The 16,031-nt window shown below is 37.4% G+C and overlaps 1 protein-coding gene across 3 annotated transcripts in view; it reads right to left on the reverse strand.

Annotated features, from left to right (window-relative positions):
- Window positions 1-15,210, reverse strand: part of LOC121869078 (trafficking protein particle complex subunit 11-like) — a 75,364-nt gene extending 60,154 nt beyond the window's left edge. Inside the window, exons 1-3 of one of the 3 annotated variants that reach the window (XM_042370219.1) lie at window positions 15,132-15,210; window positions 8,585-8,691; window positions 2,295-2,428 (exon numbers count right to left, since the gene is read on the reverse strand). In XM_042370219.1, the coding sequence (XP_042226153.1) occupies window positions 2,295-2,428; window positions 8,585-8,660 (210 nt within the window). In that variant the 5' untranslated portion in view covers window positions 8,661-8,691; window positions 15,132-15,210. Of the gene's footprint in view, window positions 1-2,294; window positions 2,429-8,584; window positions 8,692-15,081 lie in introns of all 3 variants that reach the window. The other 2 variants (XM_042370229.1, XM_042370237.1) reach the window with 2 other exon arrangements.
- Between the last annotated feature and the right edge of the window lie 821 nt (window positions 15,211-16,031).

Genomic DNA, 16,031 nt, shown 5'->3' on the forward strand with positions numbered 1-16,031 from the left:
ACTGAAAATGGTGCATCCCTCTGATTGAGAATGTCTACAACATAAATTATTTTTGCCTGTAATACATCAAACCACCCCATGCAAAAACCTGTCTGAATACAATTTCATATTAAAACTTAAATCACTTTACTGAATCTATGAAAATATATCAATCAGAAAACAAATTTGTCATGGACAGATGGATGTACACTTGGTTTAAAAAAAAAAAAAAAAAATCTTTCAGGAGGGGTCTGATGAGTTTTGAACCGAACAATCCACACACAGGGCTACCAATGTGAGGTATGCCTCATGGCCTTTATCAAAAAACTTTGTTTGTGGTGTCATTTTGTTTCTCACAAGAATTGTAAACATAGTTTTTGTACCGAGTTTACTATATTACTGATGTAAGTGTATGCGTGTTAAGTAGGAAGAACTGAGGTAGGGCAGTGATGCACAGTTGTAAGTACACCTGTACTGTATACAGTACAGTACATGCAAAGCATAACCCAGTATAAATTAAATTTGGGAAGTAATAAGTTAATATGAAGTACGTATAAAGTAAGGCAAGAAATATACAGTGGAATCCCAGATATCTGCCAACTTCGGGGATTGACAGGTGCCGGATAAACAGTTTTCCAGTGAGTTGAAAATCACTTTTAGAAGCTCCCAATAAATCCTACAATGCACAGTGCTACAGGCTGACCTTGCAATTCATCTAAAAAAAACAAACTTCTTTAAAACTTATTCCACCTTGTATACACAATGTGACATAGAAATAAAGAAAATATAACATAAAAGTATAAAATAAGAAAAATGAATAGCCTGGGTGTGTATGTACTGTATGGGAAGTGAACTACGCTGACTCACCAGCCCAGCCGTTGCCTTTATTGTTACATATTATAATGAAACTATAAAAGTTGTGGGAAACTCATTACTACAATACTCTTATGTGGCTTAGAAATAAAGAAAACATAATACAGGGGGTCCTGGGGTTACAAACGGCTTCAGTTCCTGAGGAAGTTCATAAGTCGGATTTGCACGTAAGTTAGATTTGTAAGTCGGAACACATGCTATATGCATACCGTACTTACAAAACTACAGTATGTTTAGAAACGCACTATATCATAGCCTAAATCCTTGTATACATCTAAAATCACTTAATTTAAGACAAAAGAAGAAATAGACTGACAAAATACAGTAAAGGAAGGTAAAAAATAAATCAGGTAAATAAAATACCCGGTACTGTAAATTTCAATTTTAACCCCGTTCGTATTGGCGGGCATTCTTAAGTATAAAACTACAAAAGAAAAATGAAGAGAATAAGTGTGGAAGTGTGTGGAGGCCATGGACTATATTTGTGTGGCCGCACTCCTTCCCAATGTGATGTCATGGCATACACAAAGCACAGAGCGGGAACCACACGTCTGTGAGTCAGCTGGTGGACTGCTTGGCTGAAGGGTGTGCCTTGCAGAGAAGATGGTTTGAGTGTGGAAGGAGCTATTTTTTTTTACATAAAATATGTGCTATTGTATTTTATATGTTATGTTATGTATCGATTATATTGTTTATCAAAGCATTGAATATGGCAGCTTATTCCCATTGCGCGTAGTATTCAAACTTACGATACTAGCTGATTTTCGGGGAATCTTTATTTTTATTATTTCATTTTGGTGCTGGTTAGTTGAATCTACTGGTTGCCCAGATACCGGATAATTGTGATTCTTCTGTATGTAGAAAAGGTGACTACAATACTTGATGGAAATGTTTGGTTCATATTTCAGTACTGTATAATTTTATCAAGAATTGGGGCCAAATTTTTCTATGTAAGCATGTACAGTATCTCCAGTTATATCCTAGTTGTGTGTGGTTAAATGGGTTTCTCATAATTTAAAGATGTGTAAAAATCTTCAGTAATGCATGTAATTAATAAAAAGAGGAAACATATCCTTTTTGGTACTACTGTAATCTAATATTTCTCCGGCAAAATTCATCCAAAAGATGGCTCAGGAATGTATCCTATACAGTACTGTATTTCTGATTTCTGGGGTTTTACTGTATACACATGGAATACAATATTCTTATTTCCATTTAGTTGAGTATTGTACTGCATGCATAGTAGTCCTAGAATTGCCTAATACAAGTCAAAGTCACTTGAATTACCATATAAACTATACTGCATATAGAAAAGATGACAATACTGTACAGATACTGACAATTTCCTTGGTATGTGATGCAAAATTCAGAATACTTATCACTTTCCCTTACAAGTACCAGTACTGTAATGTATATTCACAACTTTTACAAATTCTCCTTACCTTTTGTTTCATGGGAGGCATCTGGAAGTCAGGAGAAAGGAGTCGAAAGTGCAGTGGGGTGCGGTCTGTTCTCCGGTTTAGTGCAAATGCTTCCCAGACAGACTTGTGTGTTGCCTTCTCAGCTACGTCCAATCCTGAGTAATAACACAGAAACTGTGTAAAGATATCAACTCTATTGTTCAGAGTTGAGCACCTAAAGGAAAAGTAACAGCTGCTAAAAGTCATACTGAAAGAAGAGGGAGAAAACAGAAAGAAATTCATTGATACAGTGGAGTCATGATAATGTATAAGATCAGTACCAGAAGACATTATGAGTTACCAAATTGCAAATTACAGTTTAGGTGATTTAAATGGGATTACAGTAAAAACCCTGAGTACAAGACCACCTGAGTAACGACATGTCCGAATAACAACACGAATCTTGGAAAAAGTTGTTAAAAAATTTTAAAAAATATCTTGGGTATCTTGAGGGTCAATGTTATTGTTGTGGAGCGACACAGCGTGAACTGCATGGTCCCGCCTGCATCACAACAACACAGCCGCACTGTACTCAATCTACGTGTGGCTATTACTCAATGCAGATATGCCTGTTCTCTCGTTACATATAAAAAACACACATTGTGAGAACAACCAAGTAAGTATGTTTGGACCAGCCCCCAAAGAGTAAAAAAGCACAAAACCATGAAGGATAAACTTAAAATGCTAACCATGGTTGACATTAAATGCTGTGTTTCCAAGAAAATGCAGAAATTTGCAACTGAATACAGTATACAGTATACAGAAAGCATATCATAAGTTTGATCCACTTCAACTCCACTGAGTGTGAAAATGGGTCCCAACCACACCCACACAATCTTTACTGCATAACACATATTGCCCGGCAGCTGTGGCCTGAGATGGTTACATGTGTTGTCACTGATTCATGTAATGAAACTGTAAAAGTTGTGGAAAAATCATTTCAGTACTCTAATGTGTTTTACAAATAAAGGAAATACCTGTATATATAAAACTAAGAAAAAGAAAAATGAAGAGTATGAGAATAAACAGTATTGTGTGTGGGAGGTGAACATAATCTTATATGTGGCTGCATCATACTCTCCCCAATGTGACATCACGGCATACATAATGTAGCAGCCACGTGTTTTTCAAGTCAGCTGGTTGGCTAAACTCGTCCACTTTCGGCATTACCCATAGAATGGATTAAGGAAGGAAGGAGCTACTTTTTGTACATAAAATAAGAGCTAATGTATTTTATGATGTGGTACTTATTATTTTCATTTTTAAATTTAGCTGCTCTCCTTTACTGATCGTTAAATCTGTGACAACGAAGTTCCCAAGAACAAAGTGAATTTTGTGAACATTGCCAGAGGTATAATGTACACAACTATATCATCCACTTTATCTCACACAGCACAAGGCCATTAGTGCCATATACAAAGATACAGCAAGTCCTCACTTAACGTCGTCCCGCTTAACGTTGTTTCGGTACTACGTCACTAAACTTTAGACCAAAAATTTTTTTAACATCCCTGTGATCCGATACTACGTCAATTTGCGTGGTCACGGACTACATTCTACGGCGCATCACCTGCTCTTATCTGGCCGCTCTACGCTCTCTCGGCTCGACTCGCTGCCCTCACTCGCAGAACGTCACAGCGTCTTCAAGAGACGCCAAGACCTCAGTAGCTCCATTCCATCCCCTGGGTTTGCCAAGTAGCTATCAAAGTCTTTCAGTTGAGGAGTTTGTGGATGAATGTTGCCTCCATAGTGACCGAGTCTGACTAAGACTCATCGTGAACTGTCCCTCTAATTGGGGTGTGGCTGTGGTGACGTCACTTTTCGATTCTAATTGATGATTGGCTGCACTTTTCACACCTCATAACATCTGATGGGTGTGGGGGGCAGTGGTACTTAGTTATTTTAGCAAAATTTTAAATACACTCAGTCTCACACACATATGTATAGATACAGGCTTTATATCTACGAATAACAACCTCTTCGAATCACAACCTCTTTGAAATTCATTTAAGGTGCAGGTATATGAAAAGAGTAATTAATGTCGAACAGGAAGACCAAGCCACTGAAAGAAAGGTGGGGGAGAAGAGAGGATGGGTGGGTGCTAATGGACACAAGAAGATTAAAGGAAAAGTCTGCTGTCAGGGCCACTTCCACCTGACCTGACGTGAAGTGACCTCACCTAACGAGACCTCTAGGTATGTGACCACGTGGTGTCTCCCCACACAGTATCCTTCACGGCTCCACCCACACCATACCTTCCATCCCACACAACTCTTTTTCCTATAGTTAATAATTAATTAATTAATTAAAAAATGTTATTAGTTTGCCACAGGCATTAAAACTCTTTGTTTGAGGCCTGTAAAGAGTAACGATTTTTTGTTTTCAATTATATTGGAGTAAAAGTATTAAAAAACTATGCTTAAGCAAAGGCAAAGGCATAAAAAAATTTAATTACTTTTTAAAAATTAAATGCCCAGAAATGTCACTTGAATCCAGTACTCAAGTAAATTTTAGTAACTTTACAACACCGACCAACACAGTGGTACACAAAGTAACAGAGGAAAGTGAACTATAAATCAAATATTTTTATGAATGAGAATTAACAGACTAGCTAAATCAGCAAACGTGCCAATGGGACTAAGTTGCGAATTTCATGTCAGGTGCTGGGGGTTGTGGGTGTGGGGAGTGGTCTGATGACTCTATGGTCCTCTACATTCTGATGTCAAGGGTGTGATTTTAGTTTAGTGAATATCATTTCCTTAAGTTGTTAGTGATTGCTTAGTGCAAAATTTAAATATTTGCTCATGTACATATCACTCTTATGCACTACCCCGGTACTCAAATAATTTCCATTAGCCGGAATCTCTCAAACCCAGAACTCTCCGATAGCCGGAATTGAAATTTTCTCAGAAAATCGTTCCCAAAGCCACAATTTTCCAGAAAATTCAGGCTTTGGGAATGATTTTCCTATGGGCACATTTTCTGAAAAATTTCAAGAAAATTTGCCCAATACCTGGAAGATTCAGAGGATGGGGGGGAGGGGGGGGGTCTTTTCTGGGATTGAGAGATGAAAATCAGGTGCATTTTGCAAAAATTCCGAGAATAATTTTCCAGTACCTGGAAAATTCCCAGAATAATGGGGGATATTTTTCCAGGTTCAAGAGATGCTGTATTGGGCAATTTCTGGAACTTTCGAGAACATTTTTCCATTACCAGGAAAATTCCAGGGATGAGGGATTTTTTCCAGCTTCGATTGTCTCGTCTTGTTATCCGGAAATCTCTCATTCCCAGAAGTGCTCTGCACCAATTGTTCCGGCTAATGATGATATCACTGCAATGTACAGCTGTTCCACTGTGAACTATCACTATATCATAATATAATACATATACAGTGATCCCTTGGTTAACGAGCGCCTCGGTTAACGAGATTTCGGTTACCGAGTTACCTCCCATAAGATTCTTAACTTCGGTTAACGAGCAATCCCTCGATTAACGAGTTTTTTACGAGCCGACTTCAACAAGTTTTCGCTTGCATTTGGCGGTCCACCAGCTGTAGTATTAGTCCGCCAATACAGTAATCGGTTTTAGGGCTAAATTCCTTCCTATTTTAGTAAATATCAAGAAGTTTATACTATTCAATAATTTTAAAAGTTTAATATTAACTTTTTTAGTCATTTTAACAATTATTGAACATAATTGAAGGTAAAGAAACTAGTTTCTGGCATGCCATCCAGCCTGTTAACACACCAGACAGGCGTTAGTCTCTCTCTGTTTTCAGTGGAGGTAACATCTTGCTTGAGACTCTCTTCAACTAAATGCTCTTTTTCTGTGTTTCCAAGCAAATTATTGGTCATTTTGAAATTTATTTTACATATTGACAATATATAATGCAGTGCAGTGTTGATTTAAAGAAAATAATCTTGAATTACACCAAGAGAACTAAAATTTTATGGGTGAAATGGTGCCATGGGGTGACTTCTCTTCCACCCCAATGCCTTCTCTTCTCCCTTCTCCTCCACCCCTATTATAAATCCCATCATCATCATCATCATCATCATCATCATCCAGGAGCCTTCTACATACACACCTCAAAGTAAGTGTACTTTTCTACCTTTTTTGTTGAATTTAGGCAATTTTCGGTGAGCTGGAACCAATTACCCAAAAACCCATTGAAACAATGGTTCCGGTTAACGAGCAACCTGCTGGAACGGATTGTGCTCGTTAACCGAGGGACTACTGTACTGTTTACAGTACTGTTAACAGTGTTTATACCCAGTAGTTATACTGTATGAGAATCATAATTCAGTGAAGATATCTTCTCTCTAACCAGAAAGCCTAGGGGTTGGGTAACACAAAAACAGATATCTACTGAAGTAAAGCAATTAAAATACCTGACCTGCCGTGGTGCCAGTCAGTGTTGCCACATTTAGATCATATAAGAGTTACAGTAATACAAAACAAATTACTCTGGACAGTATCCAGTGTACAATGGGCTGGGTGAATCTTACCAAACATTTTCATTGTACAGTAGGGTCGGGTTATATAGCGACTTTATATAACGATTTTTTTTACATCGCGACCACCAAAATTATTGACATTTTTTTTTAAAAAGCGATATTTCTTTTTATTTTGCGAGGGAAACTGTGCAGGAAATATTTCAAATTTATCACTACAGTTCTACCCAAATCATCGAAATTTTCCAATATACAGTAGACTCGCAACTTACGCGAGGGTTACATGCCTGGGACCTCGTATAAAGTCAGAAACACTCCTATATCGCCCTTAAATCACTATATACGAGGTCTGTCCAAAAAGAAACCGAACATTTTAAAAAACAAATTTATTGCTTTACTTACAACTTAATTTCATGTAGATCCACAATGAAAATGTGGAAAAGGTAAATCTAGATAAAATCACACAGGGAAAAGGGAAACAATGGAGCACCTTAGCTTTCGTCTTTATTCAAGACATCTTCAGAGGCAACATCCTTGGACCCTGTCTCGCGATATATCCCGACCCTACTGTTGTTGTAGAGCATCATTTAATTTGTATAGGTAAAAGAAAAACAAACAGTTGATAATGAAAAATTTAAGACTGTAGATGTACAGTAAGCTGATTACTTGTACCTGGCAGTGCAGACATCACAGAAATCAGTGCATCATCTCCTCCACCTCTATCACCATCCGACTCATCGTCACCATCTGACTCTTCACCACCACCTCCCTCAACTTTACAGGCTGCTCTTTCTACTACTTTCAGTGATTAAGAGATAGATCCACCTCACCCAGAGCGGAGACATACAATATTCTCTCCTGCTCATTTATATCATTTACCCACTGACTCTCATTCCAGGGGTTGATACCATTATTACAAGATATAAATGTATACAATATTGTACTGTGTTTACCAATATTGTACCCAAAATAAGTTATTCATAAGTCACCCATAGGTAAGTGTAACAACTTGAGTATCACATCTCCATATACAGTACTGTACTATAATTACAGTACTGGTATAATAACCTCTCTTAGCACTAAAATCACTTAGTGCTCTCTTCTCCTGAACACTAGGTGAGGTATTACTGTACAGTACATTTCAGGGGTATAGTCTTTATCCAATAGAATACATCTCCAGTCTTTAGGAATAAAGTTTAATCTTTCCATGACTTGATGGATGACAGTTACAGTGTGGTGAGAGCCAGATTCATGTACTGTATGTGTAAAATAATTGACAAATAGCAAAAAAGTGAAAAAACAATATGCTTTACGACAGATCCACTGGACCACCACTTGACAGAAAGGAACGGAAACCTGGAGCATGTTCTTCCCACATAGTTAAAGTGGGTATCAAGAAAAAAAATCAAGAATCTGACCTGACTATCCCCTCTGGTCCTTGAGAGCATCACATTGTTGTGATGAATCAAACAGATTTGAAAAAGTAGAAAAGTGCATTGTGTCCATTATGGTGCTCCCTGCTATCATATTCTGTACACTTTATGAACTATGAAAAGCTTTGCTAGTTAGGTGTTTGGTATTGGAAGACCGTGTAAGTCTCGAATAAAGTTCTAAAAACCAGAAAATATATGACCTACCTATTTATTCACAACAAAATTTAATTATCCTGTGCAATAATGGACAGATTTACAATTTGATGCAGTGGAAGCTAAACACCGCAGGAGAAAACATTTTCTCCAGCAATTGATGTAAGAGTTTATGCTACCCTTGATACTGGAAACCCAACACTTATTTTTGGGTTAAATATAAATTACTTACCCATCATTCCAATCAGGGCATAAGGTGGAGTGGTCACTTCAGGTGGAAGGCTGTATGGATCAAATTCATCCTCCATTTTATCACAGAACAGGAATGTTGATACAAATCTGAAATTAAGATCACATGATCAGTAAAGAAATGATGAATTTTGCTATGCAACTATTTTGAGAATTAGCCTCCAAATTTCAGTCCTCACCTTTGTTGTTGTGATGTTATTGTTAACAACAAAGTGTACTGTACTAAGGATTTTAATACAGTACTACGGAAGGATGGCCCATTCCTGTGGGCGAATGTATTCACCGCCCAAAGTGGCACTGCTAAGCGGCTGGGTAGTAAACTAAATACCAGTAGTTACCAAGTAAGGACTAAAAGCGGGAAGACGAAAATTTCAGCAAAATCACAATTTTCTTTTGTTTTGTATATTTTTTTTTAGCAGCTGCAATAGGGCCTGCTATTAATTGCTCTAGAAACTCATTAAGGAACAAAAACATTTCTTTCTTTCAATTTCAGAAAGATAAAGACAGGTAAGTCGTACACCTACTTCTGTCAATGTTGACTTGACTGTCCATTACTTTCTGAGCTCTTCTTTATTTACTGCATTTAGTACTGATAACATTCCACTCTTCAGAATTGCTGGTTAATATCAGAGTATCAAAAAAAAGTGTATAAATTGAATAGGATAACTGATGTGTTCTCAAAAATATAGGCTGGAACTTGGGTCATTATTCAATGTGTTTTGAATGGATTATGTATTAATTTCTTGGACAAATTTATGAAAATCTTACCAACCCAACCTAAAATCTATGGTATAAAGACACTAAAAACGAACCAATCCAAACCTAACAAAACCTAAACAAACCTAATTTTACCTAACCTTACCTTTGTCTCGGCAATTTTGTGCCATTTCGTGAAAAACTAAATGGTTACGAATTGGTAGAGTACAAGCACGTAACTCTATGTTGATTATTATATAAGGAGATAGAAAAAATTAATAAAATTAAAGCACTTTTGTCTGAAAATTTATATTTTCCAGTTACAGGTATCCCTCGCTACACGAATGTTTGCTCTGCAAATGTTAGCTTATAATAACATTATATTCTTACACTTCTTTCTCCCTATACAAAAGCTATGGTCCCTTATTATTGATGGCATACCCATCAAAGCATAACATGTTTTGATGGCCCTTTTCTTACTATATTTTCCTTGCTGAGTACGGTTATGATATTCATTTCTTGGTCAAATGTTTTATTTGGTAAGTAATTAGGCCCCTAGGCTCGCACTAGTAGCACTACTTCATCTATTGCAGCGATAAAAAGGTATGGCAGCCCAATCCACACTCGATGTTGTCCTTCTCTCATTGTTCTTTGTTTGTTTATGAGCCGTTTGGTCTGAGTGGCTTCTCATGCATAGACCAAAAAAGTCAAATTACACCATATCATAGGAAGTACTTTCTGTTTAATATGCCAGGGGGTCTTGGGGGAAGAGTCCCAAGCTAGAAAGTTAGGTAAGGTGAAGTAGGTTTCTTTGGTTAGGTTGGTGAGGTTGGTCTTCTAACAATGCTTTGGCTACTTGTGTTTCTTATCAACTCAAGATAAGTTAGATTTTATTTACAAATAACCCCATTTTATGTAAAAATGATGTATGTAACCCACATTTATATAAGTATTACTGACTGTTAAATTGGGGCTAATACATTGGATAAATCTGGTCACCATCACATGTCCCCTTTGAGGCTAAGGGGACTCTTGTAAGTGGAGTGGAGTGGAGACGTCACTCTGAGTCCCACACAGCCTCTGGGGAGTCTCATGCTGCTTAACAATGTCAAGCTTCACTTCAGAGACATGGTTGTCTTGAATGCCTTGGCCTTCCCAGACATTTTCAAAGTTACAGTCCTCATTTCAGTCACAAAAACAGAGCAAAAGCACTTGTCACAAAAAGAGAGCGTACGATGATAACGAAAACAATGATAGCGGCTGACAGTGCTCACATATTCTAAACAAGCCACAAAAACACAGAAAATATCACTTCACATTCACCATTACACAGGTCAATCTAAATATTAGCGCGCTGTCCTCTCACTTAACAGTTTCTCCTCTCCTCCACTTACGACGGAGTTCCTTTCTGACAACCAGGTCGTAAGTCGATTGACTCAATCGACTTACATTGTACAGGTAATAATTATAAAACTTTTGCCTTTTTAATATGCAAACTGAGCGGGATACGACGTGGATGCTGTACACACGCGGCAGGATGCCAGCCAAAGTTGTCGTAAGGCATCGTTAGACATTATGATCAAAAGTCTAGACTAGAAAATAATGTAAAATATTTTAATATAATACAACGACAATGACCGTCGTAAGTCTGGGTTGTCGTCAGTCGAGGAGAGACTGCATAAGGGAAAAAAACACCATGATAAATGCAATGTACAATGCCAGCCAATAATTGTGGAGCAATACAATGGTGGATGTACGATCAACAAAGAACCAAGGGGAGGGCTGTAGTGCACGGGTTGGCTATGTGGCAGCGCATGGGTAGGCTGACAAGAGAAGGTAGATATGCGTGATGCATAGGGTTAAATAGTGTTTCCTAATGAAATGTCACTGACTTGACATAGAAAATATAACTTTCATTACTGGAATCCTTGCAAGACAGCGATTAATTTGAGCATAAACAACCCATAGTTTGCACTTGAGAAAAAAGATCCAATTAATGGACATCAAGAGCTGTTCTATGGATATCGTTGAAGAGAGTTGTTTTGATCATACAGAGCAAGATGGTGTTAATTTATAACCATCGTTAAAGTGAAATACTGTATTGCATCTCGGGATATCGTACCTCGAGGTTTACCTGAAGAGGAAAAATGTGGAGTAAAATCTGAGTTGTAAAAAGTACAGGACTTTGTTACAAAAAAAAATTATTGTTACAGAGCCAAAATGTTACTCAGGTAGAAGAAAAAATTCCAAAATTCAATGTACTCAAGTAGAAGTAAAAAAGTATCTCATTTGTAAAGTACTCAAGTACTGTACTAAAAGTAAAAAGTAACAACAAAATTATTAATCATCTTAAATATTAAAATAAAAGACACGTAGCATTACACATGTTTACAATACAATAGGGTCGGGATATATCACGAGACAGGGCCCAACGATGTTCGCTATATACTAAATTGTGATATATAAATACATGTAATCAATGGGGAAAATAGGGTTAGGTTCTGGAGGCCCAAAGAAGTGACTAAACTTGACTTAACGAGTTCATTTTCTTACTAACTAAAGCGCCAATGAACACTAGACTCGGGAACAACAGGCTATTTCAATGTCAGTATCAATATCGAGGAACACCAGACTCGGCAGCTGACGCACCATCCTGGGAACACCGGACTCAGCAGTAGACGCCACACTCCCAACCTCAATTGACAATCCCACACCTACATAAACATACACCCAAAATATTAGTTACAGTATTAAATCTTTTCCAATAAGCTTTCCATTATCTTCACTTCACTTTTCACGTCACTAGCAACCCATTAACACTTGCCTTAGAAGTTGTAATCTGCAGCAGAGTCGGCTGCTTTCTCGTCACTCACTTGGAAAGACTGAGCGGGCGAGTGAGAATGCTTGAGTGAGCAGCCACGGTGGAGCCTCTGGTGAGCAAATAACGCATTTGTTTGCCATGATGGTACATTTGAAATATTTCCAGCATGATTTCCCTCGAGAAATAAAAAAATTATCGCTATATAAAAGAAAATGTAGATAATTTTGGGAGCCACGATATAAAAAATCGCTATATAAAGTCGCGATATATCCCGACCCTACTGTATTTGCAAATCTTTCTATTGAGATTAATAAATAACTGATTCTCAAAATTATGGCTGTCCAATCGGGATCTTTTAGGCTGACTAAACAGACACTCAAGAAGCAGATGTAGGTAGTGGGGTGTTAAGCTTGAGAGATAACTCACATAATGTCGTAAAAACCTCAGTAACTCCATTCCATCCCCTGGGAATGCCAAGTAGGTATCATGCTCCTTCAGTTAAAAAGTTTATGGACGATTGAAGGTAAAAATAGTCATCTTCTTCAAATGAGCTGCTGTCAAACATGACAGAGTTCTCACGGTCTTCTTACGGGTATTTGAAAATACATTCCAAATATGGCCAAGGATTGGATTCCCTCAATGTTGAAATCATCTTGAAGTACGTGATGGAAATGGCAGAATGGACGGCTTGAGCACTTAAACTCTGTATTTGTTGCTTGGGAACTTAGATGAAACGATATGAAAGAACACATGTGATTGCTCCAAATGTGAAGAAATGCTTGTGATTGGTTAGCTTCCAAGTTTGTCCAGTGTCTTGTACGACATACTCGACTTACGACAACCCGGACATACGACCGCCATGGTCGTATAAAATATTTTTCAAATTACATATTTTCTAGTACCAACGTTAATGATCACGCTGTGTACTGACAAAATTTTCGTTTGTAATTCCCTTTAAAATGGCTTGCAAGCGTAAAAGTGAGAGTTCTTGTGGTGCTGAGAAGAAAAAGAGACACCCATTTTAGAATTTCAATGTACAGTATTATTTTCGCCTTTTCGATTTACGACAAATTTGACATACGACCTGGTCGTCGGGACGGAACCCCGTCATAAGTGGAGGAGAGACTGTATAGAGTGGTCCCCCGGTTAACGAACGGTTCGATTAAGAAATTTTGGTTAATGAATTAGCTCCCATAAGGATCTTCAATTCGGTTAACGAACAAAACTTCGATTAAAGAAATCCTTACGACAAACACGTTTTGTTGTGAGCATCAGCTCATCAGCTGATCGGCTAGTCCGCCAATACAGTAATCTGTTCTATGTTTACATTCGTTTCCAGTGGAGTAAATATCAAGATGGTTGTGTTCTTGAATATTTTTGCAATTTTAATATTAAAATTATTGGTCATTCTAAAATTTAGCCATCCAAGCTCTGTCTACATATAGTTTTCAACTAATATTTTTGGCTCGATATACTGTATAGCAAAAATAAAGAAAATCCACAAGCAACTTCGGGTGGTCACTCTCTTCTACACCTTTACCCTTAAGTTTCTTACACACTAGGGGTTAGGTTAGGTTAGGTTTTGGGAGTAAATTTTTATTTTAGGATATGAGTCCCTAAGGGTTGACCAGTATGTTTTTCCAGTGTATTTTGGTGTGTTGTAAACGAATCTGACCTTCATTTTTGGCGGAAATTTTTAGTTTTTGCCTCCCCCGCCCATCAATAATGGGGGGAGAGCCTGAAAAATCGGATTTCTGGGTGGGGGAGAAAACGAAATAGAGTCATCTGACCTAACAAAACTTACTAACCTAACTCTTAGCCGGGGGTTACGCCCCCAGAACCCCGGTAGGCCTAACCTGACCCCTAACCGGGGGCAGTAAAAAAAAAATTAACGTGAAGATATCAATACCTCATTGGTCATGACTGGATGACGTCAGTGAGTTCTTTCATCTGTTGTGGTTAGGTTATGTCAGGTTAGGGAGGAACAATACAAGGCTAACTGTTTTAACCATCGCCAACTTTTAGGTTTCCATACTTGGAGTATTTCTAACCTCATTTCAACCAGGGGGCAAAGAATAATAACGTCAGAAATGAATTTTATTAAAGTTTTTCCATACTTTCCCCGGAAATAGAGGTCAAATTCGATTAAATCACAGGAAAAAATAATTTCTAAACTACTACGGCATATTGGCCGAAACTGTAATTTTACCGTCAATTAGGTGGTGGCAACTACTAATTATTTACAACAATACCAAACAATTTCAACTTTCAAATAGGTGGATGACCAAAACGATAATTTTACCCTATTAAGTTCCAATAAATATCACCTCTTTTAAAATACTTATTATAATGATAAGAACATTTGTGGAAAAATTAAGGCAATCAAACAACTCCTGGCAGCGGTCCGACTAATTACCCAAATGTAGCCACAATGGAGTCAAATAATGGTCCAACATGAATAAATCGGACTGCTAATCACTTCTCGATTATTATTTGTTGTCAGAAAGTCAAAAAAAATTGGAAAACTTACTTTAATCTGAGTTAATAGATCGCGTGCATGTACCGAGGGAGTGAGTAATTACCCAAATGTAGCCGCAATGAAGTCAAATGATGGTCGTACAAGCGTAAATCGGGCTGTGAATCATTTCTCCATTATTATTTGGTGTCATAAAGAAAAAAAAATTGGTAAACTTAATTTAATCTGAGTTGTGTTGGGTTGGGTTAGGTTAGGTTAGGTTAGGTACATGCACTTGATCTATTAACTCAGATTAAATTAAGTTTACCAATTTTTTGTGACTTTCTGACACCAAATACTAGTCGAGAAGTGATTGGCAGTCCAATTTATTCATCTAGGACCATTATTTGACTTCATTGCGGCTACATTTGGGTACATATGGGTACATTTGGGTACATTTGGGTAATTAGTCGGACCCCCTGGTAGTAGTGGTGTTCTCATGCCTTACCCGAATTCGTCTTCTTTACCTTTAACTACAGCAGTCACTCTTTAACTTACTTCAGTGTTTACAGTCTCTCCACGGACCTGCCAAGAGCTGTCAGTGCAGGGAAAATAAATAGGAGGACGCGCGTCTCCCATCAAGGAAAGTAGAGTAAGGAGGGTCAACTTTATCATTTGCACGTGTTTTTTTTCAGCGCCGCCTTTTGCTCCGCCATCTAGCGTTGATAAACATAACTAAGAAAGTATTCATAGAACACGAAAGATGCCGTTTAGTGGGTTAACTATACTAACCTTGACGTATTTATAATGTGGTGTTTATATATTTATATATTGATTTATACTTTACTTATTCATTCATGAAGAAAACCTAACCTCATTATCATTTGTAAAACGTCATTCATTCCAAAATGACTGAAATTACGGTCTCGAGTATTTTGTTCCTGGTTAGACGCATTTTTTTACAAGATCACTATTGTCGGATTGTAGAGGTATATAGTTAAATAAGAATGTTATAATGCACTTTATTAATTATAAAGTAACAATAAAAAGAAATACAGAAAGGGCTGATTCAACGTAACAATCTTATCCATGTTCCTAACCTATCATACGGGTAAGGCCATCATTCATCTTATATAAATTGTATTGTCAATGTGTACAAGTCATGTATTGCCAGTTAAGAAGCCACTTAAAATATTTATTTTATTGCTTTAACTGTAAATGATATATAAATAAAATGTTACTTTTTCCTGTGACTTTTTCCTAGCCAAAATTGTCACATTTTTCTCTTACTATTTTCCTGCGACTATTTCCGTTCACCACGCCACTAATCCGGAGAAATTTAATATTATTATTCAAACAAGAGATCAAGTTTCATAATCTTCCTCAAGCTGAGGCCATGATTCCTTTAAACATTAATGTAAACAGACTGTAGGAATTCGTAGTATAATGTTGTCTAGC

This window comes from Homarus americanus, unplaced genomic scaffold (genome assembly GCF_018991925.1).
Source record: "Homarus americanus isolate GMGI-L3 unplaced genomic scaffold, GMGI_Hamer_2.0 scaffold32583, whole genome shotgun sequence".
Classification (NCBI taxonomy): Eukaryota; Metazoa; Arthropoda; class Malacostraca; order Decapoda; family Nephropidae; genus Homarus; species Homarus americanus.